Below are 15,956 nucleotides of genomic sequence, written 5' to 3' on the forward strand. Positions count from 1 at the left end.
ACCCTCTTCTTTTCAACTTAAAAACATCCCTAGGTTCCCAGCATTCTAGAAAAATGATACAAATATGGCAGACATAGGACTTAAACCTTCTTCTTGCGTTTGCTTCTCCTCACCATTCTCTCTTACCCTCTACAATATCGTCCAGTGTTCTGGTGCTCTACTTAAGAACTACTTTCCAGTGTATAATCTTCTTCCATTTCTTTCTTTCTCAACTTCCTTTCAGAATCTGATGCTCCTACTTCTCATTCGTGAATAGCTGCCAGTCTCTCTCTACTCCAGTCTGTCCTAACGTAACTGCCAAGTTAATCTTCCTTGAATTTGGTGCTAAACATACTTCCCTGATCAAAACTCATCAGTGTCTCCATGAATAATTTGTCCATGAAGTTATAATTAATTTCCAATCAATCTGAATTTAAATATTTGTGCAACAGGGCATCACTCTTGCTGTGGTTTGACATTTCTTCTATAAAGTTCCTCTCTTAGAAACTCAGTCCCCAGTGCAAATGTCTTTGTAAAGAGAGGAGACAGGATGTGTATATGGTGTGAAGGCATGGCCCTCATAAGCAAATAATGTCATTGCTGGAAAAAAAGGTTCATTATAGTAAATTTACTTTTGTATTTTTAAACATTTATATGTATGAGTATTTTCCCTACATATCTGTATGTTCACCACATGCATACCTGATATCTATGGAGGCTTGAACTGGAGCTAGGATGGTTATGATCCACCATTTGGGTGCTGGGAATAGAACCCAGATTATGTGGTTAAGATGTTCTTCACCACTGAGCTATCTCAACATCCTGTGGAAAAGCACCCTTAGCTCCATTTCTTGGTGTGTTTGTGTCCTTCTACCTTCTGGATGAGGGCCATGACATATTTTTTACTACTCAATAAATTTATCATCTTTCAAAATTATTCAGCCTCAGCATTATCTTCCTTGACTAATGTCTCCCTGGAGAAAAATAGAGAGTGACTTTTCCCTTTGTACATATTAGCTGGTTTCTCTGTCTTCTCTAATGTCCCCTTCTTAGCAATCCATTTTCTTCATCTGTACCTGTCAAAACTTACCTTTTAGGTAGGAGGTACCTGAAATGTTTTATTCTGCCTGACAAATTATCCTAATCTTACAAACATGACATGCTTTGTCCTTTTCTTTGATATCTTGTGGTTGGGTGTTTTTATGGTTTATTGTAGTGATTGTATATCACTCTTATTACTACTTTTACAGAGTATAAGTTAACAACAACAAAAACCAAAATTCTCCTCAAACGAGATAAAAGCAAGGAAGTTGTTGTAAGTCTTCCTTCATTTTTATATTTCCTATTTGAAAAATTAGGCAAAGCACAAAACAGGAGCACTATACTAAATCTCAGGGCATAGACACTTTCTACGAGAGTATCTATGAGAGAGAGGCATGGATTTGTCCAAAATCACAAGAGGGGGAATTTAACCATTTCGAATGGAATAAGTAGTGGGAAAGAGCAGTAACTAGTACCTAGAGAAAGGATCTATGGCTGGAGCTGTGACTGGTACCCAAGAGGAGCCATGGTCTCCATCAGAGGACACAACCACAGCAAACATCAGCCTTGAGGGAGGGAGCCGGGGAATAAACACACTGGCCTCTCTTCATTTCTCTCTGCAGTCTGCTGTGGTTGTTTCCAAAGTCTAGACCCAGTAGATGTCAAACTGCAGGGGCGTTTATTAACTGGATGCATGAAAGTCAGTTTTCTGCTATTTTGAATGGTGTGGAGAATGAAGCATGAACCTGAATGAACAAATGGGAAAATCACAGTTCAGTAACGGACATTGTGGAGAATCAATCTCTGCAATATTGGGCCCAGGTGGAGTTGCAGGTCATGTCTGCGCTGGTGACTAACCAAAGAAAGCTTTGTATTGGCCGTTTCGGGCCAAAAATCAATTAGGAAATCTACAGTCAGCAGACATAATGACTGCGACTAATTCTGGGAACTCATTTTGGGAATTTTTGTGAAATCTATTAGGAGCATGGATCCCATCTCCTAAAAAGCAATCATTCCCCATTATGAGGAGGCACAGCAGATCTTTCCATCTGGGGTAGCTGACGTCATCTACTCGCTCTTGGACAACGAGTCAGGAAATAAATCACCACAGCAGAGTTGTCGCAGAGGAAAAGTCAGCCTGAGAGTTAGCAAGAGGAAATGGAAGGCATGAGACTCCGCAGGGAGGCAAAGTGCTTCAACCCTGAATACAGGCAGAGAAAGCCCCTTCGCGGACCGATTAAGATGTGTGATCTACTGTGTGGTTCCCGCAGAGCTGCTGTGTGTGAGCCAAAGCAGAGTGAGGAGCTGCCGCCTGAAATAGCTCTGCACCCTCAGCCTGGAGGGTGGTGCTGGCATACTGAACCCCACTCCACGCTGTGTGCCTTTCCACTTTGCCTTTTGCTTGTAGGACTTACACACAATTCTTCTCCCTCTGGCTCCTCAAGTGGAGAAATCTGTGCCATGACTCAGCACTGCTACCCTGCTGCCTACTGGGTTCGCACAGCTAGGGTTCTGTGCCCTCAAGCCTTGCGCCCTGGTACTGTAGAGGGTTCAGAATGAAGTTCATTTGCTCACACACTTTCCTCCTTTGGGCCTTACTTAGGACTTCTTTTGCTGTGGTCAAAGAGCATGTCAGAAAGCAACTTGCGGAGGAAATGGTTTAGTTCTTCTTACAGCTTTCAGGCCACAGTTCTGAGAGAAGTCGGGCCAGGAACTCAAGCCTGAAGCCCAGAGGCAGGAACTGAAGCAGACTCCATGGAGGAGTGCTGTTACTGGCCTGCTCATTCTAACATAAATCAGGACGACTTGTGTGAGGTTGGCACCACCCACAGTGGGCTGGCCCTCTTATATCCAAGCATTAATCAAGAAAATGCCTGGCAGGCTTGCCTGTAGGCCAGTCTCAGGAAGACATTTTCTCAGCTGAGAGTCCCTCCTGCCCAAAGACTCTAGCTTGTGATAAAGTTGACAGAAACGCAACACAGCAACAGACAGGGGCCCCACAAGTGTGGTAAAGGCATGTCAGGGAGGATGAAGCTGACACAGTAGTAGGAAGCCTTTATTTGTAATGGTCGGTAGCTTCATGCCTTGCATTATATATTTGTTGCTATAAAATCCCATATCACAATTTCCTAAACCTTGATTTGGGTTTTGTGATTAGGAGTAACAGAATTGTAAGTATGACATTTCCTCCATTTATATAACGGAGATACTCTAAGATCAGGACATAAAACAGCCCACTGGACAGGCGTGTGTCTGATATCCTTATAAAAGTTAATGACTTTTCTCTGAGTCCTTCTACCCTTGATTTCCTTTTTAAGAATAGTATCTTATTTGTTTCTTGGGAATTTCATATAACATATTTTGGTTATATTTATCTCCACTCCTCTCAATCCACCCCCACTTTATGTCCTTTTTTAAAAATAGCTTCCTGATTCCAATTTTTCCTCTTATACACTCCTGTTTGTAAGGCTATCTACTGGAACCTCTCCCTCCCCTAGGAGCCATCCACAATCTGTAACTCCACAGATAGGATATGACTCATAAGCCCCCTCCCACTCCTTCCTAGAAAGTTGAGTGGTCTGATCTTGTTCAGATCTCACACAGGCCACCACAGCTGCTGTGAATTTCGGAGTACAGCAGCCCTGTCCTGTCCAGAAGACACTTTTTACTCCGGTCCTCCCTGACTTTTGCCTCTTACAGTATTTCCTTCCCTTCTTTGGTGCCTGAGATTTGGAGAAGGGGTGTGGTATAGATGCCCCGTTTATGACTCAGCACTCCATGGCACTGACACTTACTGTTCTCTGTGCTTTGACTCGTTGTGAGTTTCTGTGTTAGCCACTGTCTGTTGCACAAAGAAACTTCTCTGATGAGGTCTGAGAGCAACACTAATCTATAAGTAGAGAGATAGAAATTTAAATGGAAGTTTGATCCTGTGCCCATTTAGCAACATAATAGTCTCATGCCTAGAGCCTAGAAGCTTCACAGGCATGGATTTGGGTCCAGATTTGCAGTACCAGGGGTGTGTGTGTGTGTAGCATACCTTAAAGCCAATCAGAAAATGATTGGTTACCCTCATGACACTGTGCCACTATTACACCACTGGACATATTTTGCCACATTGGTTGTTATTGCGGTTCATAAGGTTCACAGCTGAGTAAGATTGAGAATGACTTTTTTCTTCATCAGCCAACATAGCACCTTCTAATGCTATAAAAACAAGGCAGCAGAGAGAAGCCTCCCAATCAGCATGAGCTTGATTTCTCTTTGTTCTGTAGCCAGTATGTGCAATGTCTTAACATCAACTACGATTGGGAAACTAAAAGAAGTGGCAATAGCCTGTATTTTGGGGCTGGGGGTTTCTCTGGGATGCATATGACCAAAACTTGGGGGAACAAAATGTATCCAACATCTGACGGTGGGTTCTTTATTTGGTAGTTCATGGCTTCTGGGCTGAGCATAAACCCCTGTGTATAGTCACTCCAAGTAAACTCTTACAGAAATATAAGTATGAATTTATAAAAGCATAGGTTTCCATATTGGTTTCTTAAATGTCCTTAGTGTTAGTTATCCATCACTCTCCCTCCCTCTCCTTACTTAAACTTCATCCCCATTACTATCATTTCCCCTAATATTATTGTGCCATCCCCAATTCTAAGTCAGAATTTCCACTGGGTTCCCCTTTATAAGCCAAGGCAATATTTACTTTCCAACTCAATAATTTCTGTTGCCTGTTTCTTTATCATTTAAAGGGGGTACTTTGTGTAGTCAGGCATGCTGACAGTGTCCAGTGAATGTTAGAAGATATGGGGGGATTGATGAAGAAACTATGTTACATTGCATTGACATAACAAAGGGGGGGTGTCTTCTGTTCATCCGCAGAAACAGTAGAGAGAAAGCAGTGTTACCCACAAATCAATGGTGGGAGGTGGACCTGGCTTTGACACTTGCTTCTTCTTAGGGGATTCCTCACAGACAAGTTCCTTATGTCTCTGACCTTCAGTGTTTTCTCTGTAAAATGGTGCCATGCTGATGAAATGAGATGAAAAATCACAGCATAAGCTCTATATAACTCTTCCTTGGGAAGAGATGCTAGCAGTCAAAGGCCTACTTGACATTGTGACGTGAACTGTGAACTGTAGCAGGGGAGCTGCGGGCTGCGCTCCTGCCCCAACCGGCTCCTGGCTGCCTGGCTAGCTTATGCCCTGAAATAACAACACACAAACTGTATTCATATAAACACTGTTTGGCCCATTTCTATTAATGTTTGTAGCACCATGAGGTGGTGATTTACCAGGGAGATTCTAGCCTACATCCTTCTTGGGTCGGAGCTTCATCATGTCTGCCCTGGAGAGCAGCGGCCTGGCATCTGAGCTCACTTCCTCTTCCTCCCCATTCTGTTCTGTTTACTCCACCCACCTATGTTCTAACCTATTAGGCCAAGCAGTTTCTTTATTAATTAACCAATGACCTCCATCAGTGAACTGCTACTTGGAAGAGATTCTGAAAAATCTACAGTGTGCTTCTCTCCCTATATCAGATGCTTCCCATCATCCAGGGAAGTCAGTGAGCTAAGTTGAGCCAGAGGAGGATACTTGGAGGCAAAGGAAAGGATCTAATCTTTTCATAATTCACAACAGCACTTGTGGTACCCCCTTTGGCTTGTCTGAGAACTCATAAATGCAACTCTGGATGATAAGTATTCGGGTTCATGCATGATAGGCACCTACCTTTCTTTCTCATTATTGTAAATCACAGACTAAAATGTTTTCTCTCAAATGAGTTCTTGCATATGTTTGGAGAGCTTGTGCTAGTAATTATCCAGTATCTGTACACATATACGTGGTTAGGACGGACCAGCAGTGAGCACTTTGGAAAGATTTTAAAGATACGACGAGAATGAGAGCAGACCACATGCAGTTATGAAAGAGGCAAGGCCTGTGATGGCTTCTCATCTCTCTGGGCATCTTCTCCTTGTACCCTGAGGATCCTTCGATTGAGTAAATAAGAAATGACAGTTTCTGTGAATATGTACTCAAAACAGACATACTTTTGTCTGGAATTATGTGATCTCTGCATCCTCCTCCCACTTCTGTCTTCCCCCACTCACAAACACCTGCCATTCTATTTCATCACTTGGCTTCACATATTTTCCTTAAGGAGTTTGCATGGCAAATTCTCCCTCATTTCTGAACTCAAGATATGCTTTTATATAACGTTGTTCTAGTTTAAAACTTGTTAAGGAAAAAAAACTTGTGGAAAGTAATTTTAAAAACGACATCAGTGGTTAAATGTTTGTTTTTTTTTAAATTCTGGGGGGGTGTCCTTTAATTGAGGGCAACTTGAAGCCTGGGTGGTATATTAACTCGAGAAATGAGGTGCTACAGTGTAGAGGCGTAAGCTCCATATTTGTGTGTGGGTGTGTTAACCGTGAAGACAAGTTTGAGGACCCCTTCAAGTCACATAAAGCAGAGGCCACTTTCACCACTCCCCTGACATTTCTAACCACTTTTATGATCAAGTAATTAAAAATCTCCAAGGACCTGCAGTATTTTTCCCTGCCATTCCTCTTGGCTTCAAATAATCAGCAGGTATAAAGGGGAAACATTACAGAGCAGAATCTCACTGGACATGGTAGTGCACACCTCTGTTCTCAGCGTTTGGGCGGCAGAGGGAGGAAGATCGTCACAGCTTTTAGTCCAGCCTCATCTACATGGCGCATTCCAGGCCAGCCAAAGCTACATGGCAAGACCTAGCTCAAAATGGAACAAAACTTGATTAAGGCTCCAGAGTTAGTAAATTTTAAACTTTTAAATCTAAAACATCATACATTTTGTGCAGAGCTTTGCGAGGTCAGGCAGGCCTGAAAGGTCATCTGTCTTCAGAATCTGGTCTGGTATTGCACCTCACACTGGGCTTCAGTGTAAGAGAATCTTAGAATGTTTTCTGTGATAACAAAAGCTTCTCATCTCTGAAAATAATGTTCCAAACACGAGTCACTAAAACAGCTATCATTTCTAAGGTTCTCAAAGTCCTGTTCTCCCAGAATTCCTGGGAAGTTCAGTAGCTGTTCTACAGGATAGACACTGTGCTCCAAGGAAAGTGGACAGACTGACTGAAGGCTGCAAAGGGGTCTCCCCAGTGAGGAAGGGGGACTTTTGTCCTGGGGCAAAGTGAGACCCCTTTCCCACCACTTAGCTACAGGAAAGCCTCCTTGTCAAGGTGGGTAGGAGCTTAAGCTGCCATCAAGCTCCTGGCTAGAACGGAAGGAGCAGTGTGGTTATGCTGTGATTGATGTTACCCCGTGATGTGTATACTCTGTTAGACAAGCTGCTTTTTTCCTGTGTTTCTCTCACAGGCAGCCCGGTTGCGGGAGAGGACTGTCAGCTGCCTGTTCTGCCTAGCCCCCATCACATGCCTCCCCACTGGAGCTGACCACAGACCAGCATCTCCACAGCATGAATAATTAGGTAGGCATAATGGAAGGCACTCACTGCACCCTCCAGTTGCATAACCCGGTCACTGAACTCTGCTATATCAGCTTCTATCTTCCGAAGGGGGAAGTCAGAGGATTTTCGTACAAGGGCACTGTAACTCTAGACAGATCCAATAACGCTTTTCATAACTGCTACCAAGTCAGGGAGGGGCCAGACATCACCAGCCTCAGCCAGCAGCCGAACGAACATCCCGGCGACATATTTTTCAAACAGACTCCCACGAAAGACATTCTGACAGAGCTATACAAGCTCACAGCAGAGAGGGAGAGGCTGCTGGACAGTCTGCTGAGGTCAGAGCACATCCTGGGCATTTCAATGGGGAACCAGGAAGGGAATTTGCAGGAGCTGTCTGTGAGCCTGGCTCCCGAGGAAGACTGCTTCCTGAGTGCTGGCAACAGAAGCAGGGAGCTCCCTGTGAACTCGCTCATTAGGAGGAGCACCCAAGGGAGCAAAAAGCCCCGGAGGTCTGGCAAGAGGAGAGAGAGCCCCGAGGAGCTCCGGCAGAAGAGAACCAGGAGGAAAGGGCGTGGCCGCCAGGAATCAGCTCCTCCGATGGGGAAGGACCAGGTCTGTTCCAGTAGCTCCCTTCCTCCTCCCCGTGTTAGGCCTAATCTTCGACTCCTAGAAGAAAGAGGAAACTTAGTTCCTCAGGAAACACTTACCTCTTCCCCACGGAGGAGAAGAGAGAGCTGCCCTGCCAGCATCCTCAGGACACCAGATGCAGACCTGGGCTTCGGGAGCTCTGGGAAGACCTCAGAGGACACCGAACATGAAGGACCTCTGTCCCCTGACAGCAGCCTCGCCGAGGTAGGAGATGCAGGCATAGGAAGGCAGCTCAAGAGTCCTCGCGAGCAGGAGCCTCCATGTTTGCCTGAAAGCCATGAGAAACATCCAGGGGCAGAGAGGGGTGGGTCTCCGAAGCCAAAGTCATTGGAAAGGACTTGCAGTAAGAAGCCTGTTTCCAAAGTGGTGGCCAAGGTCCAGGAGCCATCTGCTCAAATCCAAAGAGTAGTTAGGGCTCATCCTGATGATGAGGGAAGGGTTGCCTTTTGCTCAGAGACCCAAACTGAGTTTATCCCTAAAGCTGACTTCCTCATCCTCTCAGGAGCTAAGGATGAGACTCAAAGGTCCAGGAGACTGGGGGAGGAGCAGCAAAGGGTCAAGTCACGGCAACCCTTGGCAGCAGAAAGAGCCTCCATTCCCAGCACTGAGGGAGCTGTGAACAAGGTTCTCCGGAAGGTGATAGAGAGTGAGAAGTTAGATGAAGCCACCGAGGGGAAAACACTAGGCTTCTCTCTCAACACAAGGGCCACCCACATTTTCCCAGAAACTAGAAGCCAAAGGAAGACCGGGCTACCCCAGAGCACCCATAAATTCTTGCTTCTGGATCTGCCCCACACTGTAGGTCCTGATTCTCCACAACCCAAATGCAATGAGAGGAAGCCAAGCCCCCAAGCCCCAACAGCTCTCGGCATGGTATTTAATAATTCATCGCCTCAGTCCAGCGCACACAAACGGCTGTCACCTGTTCCCTCGCCTGTGTCTCCAAGGTGCCCCAGCCCGCAGCAGCACCACAGGATCCTCCTGCTTCCTCCACTGCCTAGCGAGGGAGAAGCTGTGTTTAATGAGTGCCCTGGTAGGAAGAACCTTGTCTCCTCTGGGTTTCCCTCTGCTGTCACCTTGGAGCCATCATCTTCTACAAAGGTCACGGAGACCAAAGGAGGCACCCCACCTTCCCTCAGAGCAAGCCAAACTTGGCTGGTATCTGAGGAAGCACCAGAAAAAAGCTTGAGGCCAGAGAAGATCACAGCTCCACCTCAGTACCAGCCACCCCCAGGTTAGTCTCTGTTTACGCTGTTTTTGATCTGCATCTGGGAAATTCAACTGCAATTGTTCCGCCTCTGCTGTTGCAAGACTAGATGGTTAACAATGGACTGATATTGCTAGGAATGTCCATTTGCTTGGTAACAAGGAAACTGGGATTTGTGCACGGGGTGTGGGGATGGCAAAGATACTCTTGATCCAGAGGACTAAGAGTGCAGGTTTTTTTTTTAAGAAGCAATAGTTTATATGAGCTTTTGAGTGTTGTTTGTGTGTTTGTTTATCTATTTATTTGTGGTGCATAAAGTTGCCTCCAAGATTGCTTAACACCCAGACTCGAAAGGAGCAGGCAGAGAAGCAGCAGCTTGTCTCTACCTTTGATGTCAGCATTGAGTAATTGGCCCATTGACCTAAATTCTAGTGGTGATGCTATTGATGTCATTCTAGGGAATCTCTAAGAAGAAGGGCAGAGGCATGCTGTTTTTACACATATGTCTGGAGGTTCGGTTTTGTTTTCTATAGTTTTGTGTCATGATTTATGACAAAAAAATACTTTTGTTACCAGAAAGGAAGCATCCAATCTAAGATGAAGATATTTGGGTGTATGGTGTGCTGGCCCATGCCTATAGTTCTAGCAGTTGGAAGGCTGGGGTAGGGAATCACAAGTTTAAGGCTGGCCTTGGCTACAGAGAGAATTTAAGGCCAGCCTTGACTACAGAGAGAGTTTTAGGCCAGCTGGACTTGACAGTGAAATTCTACCTCTGAAAACAAGACACAGTTTTCTTTTTTGGAAAAAGGAACTTGGCTCAGGTTTTCTTTTCTTTTCTTTGCTATGTAGTCACCCAAAGAAGCACAAAGCAGCTGTTGAATGTCAAGAATTGTCTTATTTATAGGTTACTACTGTGACTGGAGTAGGCATGCATAAGGTGCTAATGAGCTCCTCTGACTAGTCTGCTTGCTGTGATTAAATTTTTACATGGAAAATAATTTTGAGTGTTCAATCGTGAGTCCCAATCCTTTGTTCTTGACCTTTTCCAAGCCAGTGTGCTCAAGCATTCAGGGTTTTGTGTGCCACTGTGCAGGTGATGAGTGCTTTAGCAGCATATGGTCAGCGTCTTAGGTCAGAAAATAACCTGTAATACGATATATCATCTCTTCGGGGGTACTGGAATTTTATTTATAGAAAACTCATGTGAAATTTTGAGATAAAAATATTGATTCAGGAAAGAAGAGTCACCAAAAAGTTTTCAGCTTCTCTTGAATCTGTGACAGTTTATAAATTCCTCTATGTTCCCGAGACAGGGAGGTGTTTCTTTAAAATGTGTTAGATACCTTTTCCATCTTGTTTATTCAATATGTGGATCTTAGTTGGGTAAACCTCACTACTTTCTGTCTCAAAATGAAAGTCATAGAATTCTAAAATTCATATCATGCGCTTCAAAACTCTAATAATGAAAATACTTTCTCAGCATGGATGCTGGCAACTTGGGCTCACTTGGCAAGTGAGCTGAGTGGAGTTAGAGGAGGAAGCAGAGTGTGGAATTGTTGCTTTAACTCTGAAGGTTCTGCTATGGGTAGTGGTGATGTCATCTTGACAGTCTAAATTCACCTGGAGATGGGCCTTGGGACATGCCTGTGCATGGTATCCTGATTATGTTTATTGGTGTGGGGAGATCTGTCTTAACTGTGTTTGGGACCACTCCCTTGGTGGGGAATCCTGGACCATATAAGATGGATAAAGCAAGCTAAGCACAGGCATATATTCATTCATTGTTCTCTGCTTGTGGGCTGTGGATACAATATGACCAACTGCTTCAAGTTCCTGCCTCTTTGGCCTGCCCGCATGGTGAACTCCGAGCCTAAATGAACCTTTCTCCCTTAAGTTGCTTTTGTCATGGTGTCTGATCACAGCAACAGGAAAAGAAACCAAGAGTTAGAAATGACATCAGATTCTAGGGTTCTGTGTACTCCTCACCCAGACTCTCTGCATTGGGTGTATTTGGTGTTTTGCAAGACTTTTATCCCTTAGTTTAGGATTGTCTTGTCATTGCATTGGGTGTATTTGGTGTTTTGCAAGACTTTTATCCCTTAGTTTAGGATTGTCTTGTCATTGCATTGGGTATATTTGGTGTTTTGCAAGACTTTTATCCCTTAGTTTAGGATTGTCTTGTCATTTATTGCAGTCTGTTATGTTATAAAAGCCACATCCTGTCTGGATTAAGGTTAGCTGTTTGTAAGCACATAAGAAACCGTTCGGTTTCTGTTGGCGATTGACTGTTAACCCAGTGAGGGACAAATTCAGCAGATGGCTCCATTTTCCATGTGGCTTCTCCCTGCAGTTGATCATGAACAGCTGCATGATCACTGTTTTCATTTCGGCCCAGCCTTCCACTGAGATCTTAAGTAGTACTTTTAGGAGCCAGTTATTAAAATCACAGGATTTGCTGGGCGTGGTGGTGCACACCTTTAAGAGAGGCAGAGCAGGCGGATTTCTGTGAGTTCAAGGCCAGCATGTTCCAAAACAGCCTGGCCTGTTACACAGAGAAACCCTGTCTCAAAAATCAAAAACGAAAAAAAAATCACAGAATTCCTTCATTATGGAGACCCCCTCTGCATCTAACTTTATAGAAGGAGATGGAAAGCGGGAGGAGAGTGAAGTGGGAGAATAGGGTTTCTGTCTTAGATGGAATCTCTTGGGCTTTATCCCGAGACACTCCAACCCTATCTTACTGACTCCTTCTTGAGAAGCGTGGAGGAGGGAGAGATCTAATAACTCCTTTGATCTATGGCATATCTTTTCATTCCTTTTCCTCTCTTCACTTTCCCTTCTCCAGCCAGAGTCCTTGCCATTTTTTGAATTATTCCTGCAGTGAGTTCAGATAGGGGAGTTTTTTCTGTCTGGCTGCTTCTGTCTTGCTTCTCACATTTCCTCCCTCTCGATCTCAGTAGAGTTCTCGGTAGCAGCTGGCTGGCCAGAGGTAACCCATTTACCTTCACCCTCCAGTGGTCCTTCATCTGTCTCCAACTCCCACCTTTTCCCCAAGTTAGCTATTAACTAGATTGAGTTTACGGTCTGTGGACATGTATTTCCTGTGGAAATAACAGCTAGGTATTCACCGAAGTGATGAGAGCAAGATAATTGAAAGTCCTCGTTAATTACTCAAGTAAGAGGTTAACTCCTTGGGGTTTAGCATTTGGATTATTTTCAGGTTGTCGCTTGTTTTCCCTCAAAAGGCCTGCTTCTAGTTGGAAGACTCCAGAGTTACAGGCAAGAAGTTAATTTTGAGTCGAAAGTGAAACCCACAACTTACAAGACCAAGCATTTAAATCCAGTGCCATTACCAGCCATGCAGGGCATAGCATAGGGTATCACAAAGACCACTGAGCCATCTCCTGTTGACTTCATAAACTCTATAACTCTCCATCCCATGCCCTGTACACAGGAATTTCTTACATGTTGACAATATGATCAAGCAGAATTTATACTAAATATGAAAATGGCCAGATTTTTCTTCTCATGGACCCTTCTGCTGATCACTTTATACTGGGTTTACAGGACTTTACTTTGGTAGAGGCTACGGAATGTTGCCAAGCCTTTGAGAAACGTATTTCCTTAAATTAACTTGGAGAGGTTTTTAGTTGTGCTAGCCTACATAACAGTGTTCAGGGGGCTTAGCATTGAGATTCTTTTTGGATTTTCTGTTTTCATTTACCTTTGATCTAAAATGAACCCCTTTAATGGCACAAGCATCACTTGACAGTGGTCTCACCACACTGAGAGAAAAATCCAGTCTTCCTTGTGTGGTTCAACAAACATGATTTTTGGTCTTTGGAGTTAGTGAGGTCTGATGGAAACGCATGCCTCAAGCACAGAGTTTCTTGGTTTTGAAATCATTTGACCAATTCTTATGCTCATAAAAGGTGTAATTAATGTTGGCCTATTTAGAATTGAGAGGCACTCATGTAAAAAGAGTATATTGTATTTAATTCTTCTGTCAAACCTTTGGTTTCCCTCCGGGTTTATACTATGTGGAATATACATAAATTCTTTGAATATAAGCATTGAGGGTTGATGTAATTTGATGAAATTTAAGGAAGCCCCAAATATTAAAAGACACATATAAGACACATATTTAGCTAACTTCAGAAATTGTGTAGTACATAGAAAGTTACCTGTAGTTGTGAATAGAGTAGAGAGATTTCAGAAATTGTGTATACCTTATTATATCTAGACTATAGTAACTGAATTATTAACAGGAGATATTAAAGGGTCACCATTAAAATTATTAGTAGATATAATCTAGTGACCCTACTTTTAAGAACTTAGTTTAAATGAATGTATGATTATATGCATACATTTAGTTACTACAGTGATTTAAATTTTATTATCATTATTGTGACTGTTATTTGTATGCATGTGAGTGATGGAGATGACGTGCAGGCCATGAGGACAGAGAACTGATTGGTGTGAGTTCTCTATGTCTACTTTCATGTGGGCTCCAGGGGATAATTTCAGGTCATCAGGCTTGCATGACAAACACTTGACCTGCTAAGCATCTTGCTGGCCCTGTAGCAATTTGTATACTTTCAGATCATCTAAAAAAGTGCTCACCAATGGAAACATGTTTAAATTGTAACACACTTTTTTTTCTGTAATAGTCCGACGCTATCTAAAGTACCAATATAGACTTCTAACAAGTTACAAAATAGTATGCAGGACGTTCTTGTTTCTTGTAAAAAAAAAAAAACAAACAAAAAAACCAACATTACTTTTCCCCATATATAAACATGTGTATTTGGTAAATGTTTGACTATCACAGAAACGGGTGTGAAGAACGATTGACCAGGTCATTAACATTCAAAGTGCAAGGCGGTTGTAAGTGGGTGATGGACTGGAAAGCAGTGAGAACTGGGTGTGTGGGAGTGCTCGCTTTCCTCCTCTGCGTATTTCCACGCTATTTTCCCAGGTGTAGGGTATATGTCACTTTTATAATTTTGGGACCATTATTTTAACTATTGTATTTATTATTCTTATTTGTGTATGTGTTTGTGTGTGTGGATGTGTGCTACTGTTTGTGCCCGTGCCCATGCAGGGGCCAATAAAATACCAAGTGTCTTCTCTGTCCCTCTCTTGACACAAGCTGGCAGCTGGCAAGCCTCACTGATCCTCCTGTCTCTGACACCATAGAGCTGGGCTTAGAGGCACAAATGCAGCCACACAGTTTTCCATGGGGGTTCTTGGGACTTGAACTCAGGTTCACATGCTTACACTGAAAGCTTTCTTACTGAGCTATTTTCTCTAATGCCAACTTCACTTATTTTTAAATTACTTTTTCTTCTTAAAGTATTTTACAATTTACTTTATGCATTATTTTAAAAAGTGTAGGGGGAGTCACACGCCAAACTTAGCCAGACTCCCATACTGTATATCTCAATGGTCTCTGTATAGTTAAAGTGGCCATTTGAAAGGGAATCTTCATAGTGTAAGAGGTTTATACTGTGTTTTTGTATTTTCCATATCTAATATATTTTTGTCTACTTAGATACCACCAGAAATGAAAAAAAAATCCATGACAACATTAGAACTACAAAATGTTTAGTTTTATATTCTATTTAATAACTCATATTCATTGACTACATTCAGTCACTCTTCCTCCCCTAATGTCTAGCTTTTCCTCTTTTTTAAATACTGTAGTGTACCCACATGTCCCCTTGTTCATGTACACACGTATCTTATTGGCTAGATTCTGTGTATGAGGGACAACATGCTTCCCTTCTTTCTGAGATTGTGTGACCTTGCTTAATTAATACATTCTCAGCTCATCCATTTTCCTGGAAATTTTGTGCTTTTATTTTTCTTTAGAGATAAATTGTGTGTGTGTGTGTGTGTGTGTGTGTGTGTGTGTGTGAGAGAGAGAGAGAGAGAGAGAGAGAGAGAGTTCTTTTTAAGATTTATTTTCTTTTATGTGTATGAATGATGTGCTCACAGGTATATCTGTGCCCCATATGAGTGCTTGATACCCATGGAAATCAGAAGAGGGCCTGGAATCCCCTGAAGCTGGATGTGTATACTTGTGACCCTACATGGGGGTACTTGGCATTGAACCAAGGTTCTCCATCTCTCCAGCCACATACAATTTTCATTATCCATTCGTGTATTGATGGACAACTGTGTTGACTGTAGTTCTTTGCTGTAGTGAATAAAGCACCAATAAATATGGCATGTAAACCTCTCCATGGTAGTGTATGGAGTTCTCTGGATATGTGCCCAGGAGTAAGAGAAATGGGCCATATGGTAGTTCTATTTTTAATTTCTGTGAAATCTCAAAACTGATTTCCACAATGGCTGTATTTACTCCCCACCAACAGTGAATAAGGGCGTCTTTCTCTCCATTTGTTGCCATATTTATTGATGATAGCCATTCTGACTGGAGTGAGGTGGTATTTCAGAGTAGCTCTAATTTGTTTCCCCCCCCATAGCTAGAGATACTGGACACTTTTAAAATACTTATTGACTATTTCTGCTTCTTTCTGATAAGTGTCTATTCATATCATCTGCCTGTTTTTTGAGTGATAGTTTTATTTCCTTGGTGTTTAATTTCTGCAGTTCGTTGTAACTTC

At 43.0% G+C, this 15,956-nt stretch overlaps 1 protein-coding gene across 3 annotated transcripts in view; it reads left to right on the forward strand.

Moving 5' to 3' along the window:
• Window positions 1-15,956, forward strand: part of Fmn1 (formin 1) — a 369,449-nt gene that overhangs the window by 25,612 nt on the left and 327,881 nt on the right. For all 3 annotated transcript variants that reach the window (XM_075961724.1, XM_075961725.1, XM_075961726.1), the window contains exon 3: window positions 7,376-9,351. In XM_075961724.1, the coding sequence (XP_075817839.1) occupies window positions 7,497-9,351 (1,855 nt within the window). In that variant the 5' untranslated portion in view covers window positions 7,376-7,496. The remainder of the gene's footprint in view (window positions 1-7,375; window positions 9,352-15,956) is intronic.

The sequence above is a fragment of the Microtus pennsylvanicus genome, chromosome 2 (assembly GCF_037038515.1).
Source record: "Microtus pennsylvanicus isolate mMicPen1 chromosome 2, mMicPen1.hap1, whole genome shotgun sequence".
In the NCBI taxonomy this organism is placed as follows: domain Eukaryota; kingdom Metazoa; phylum Chordata; class Mammalia; order Rodentia; family Cricetidae; genus Microtus; species Microtus pennsylvanicus.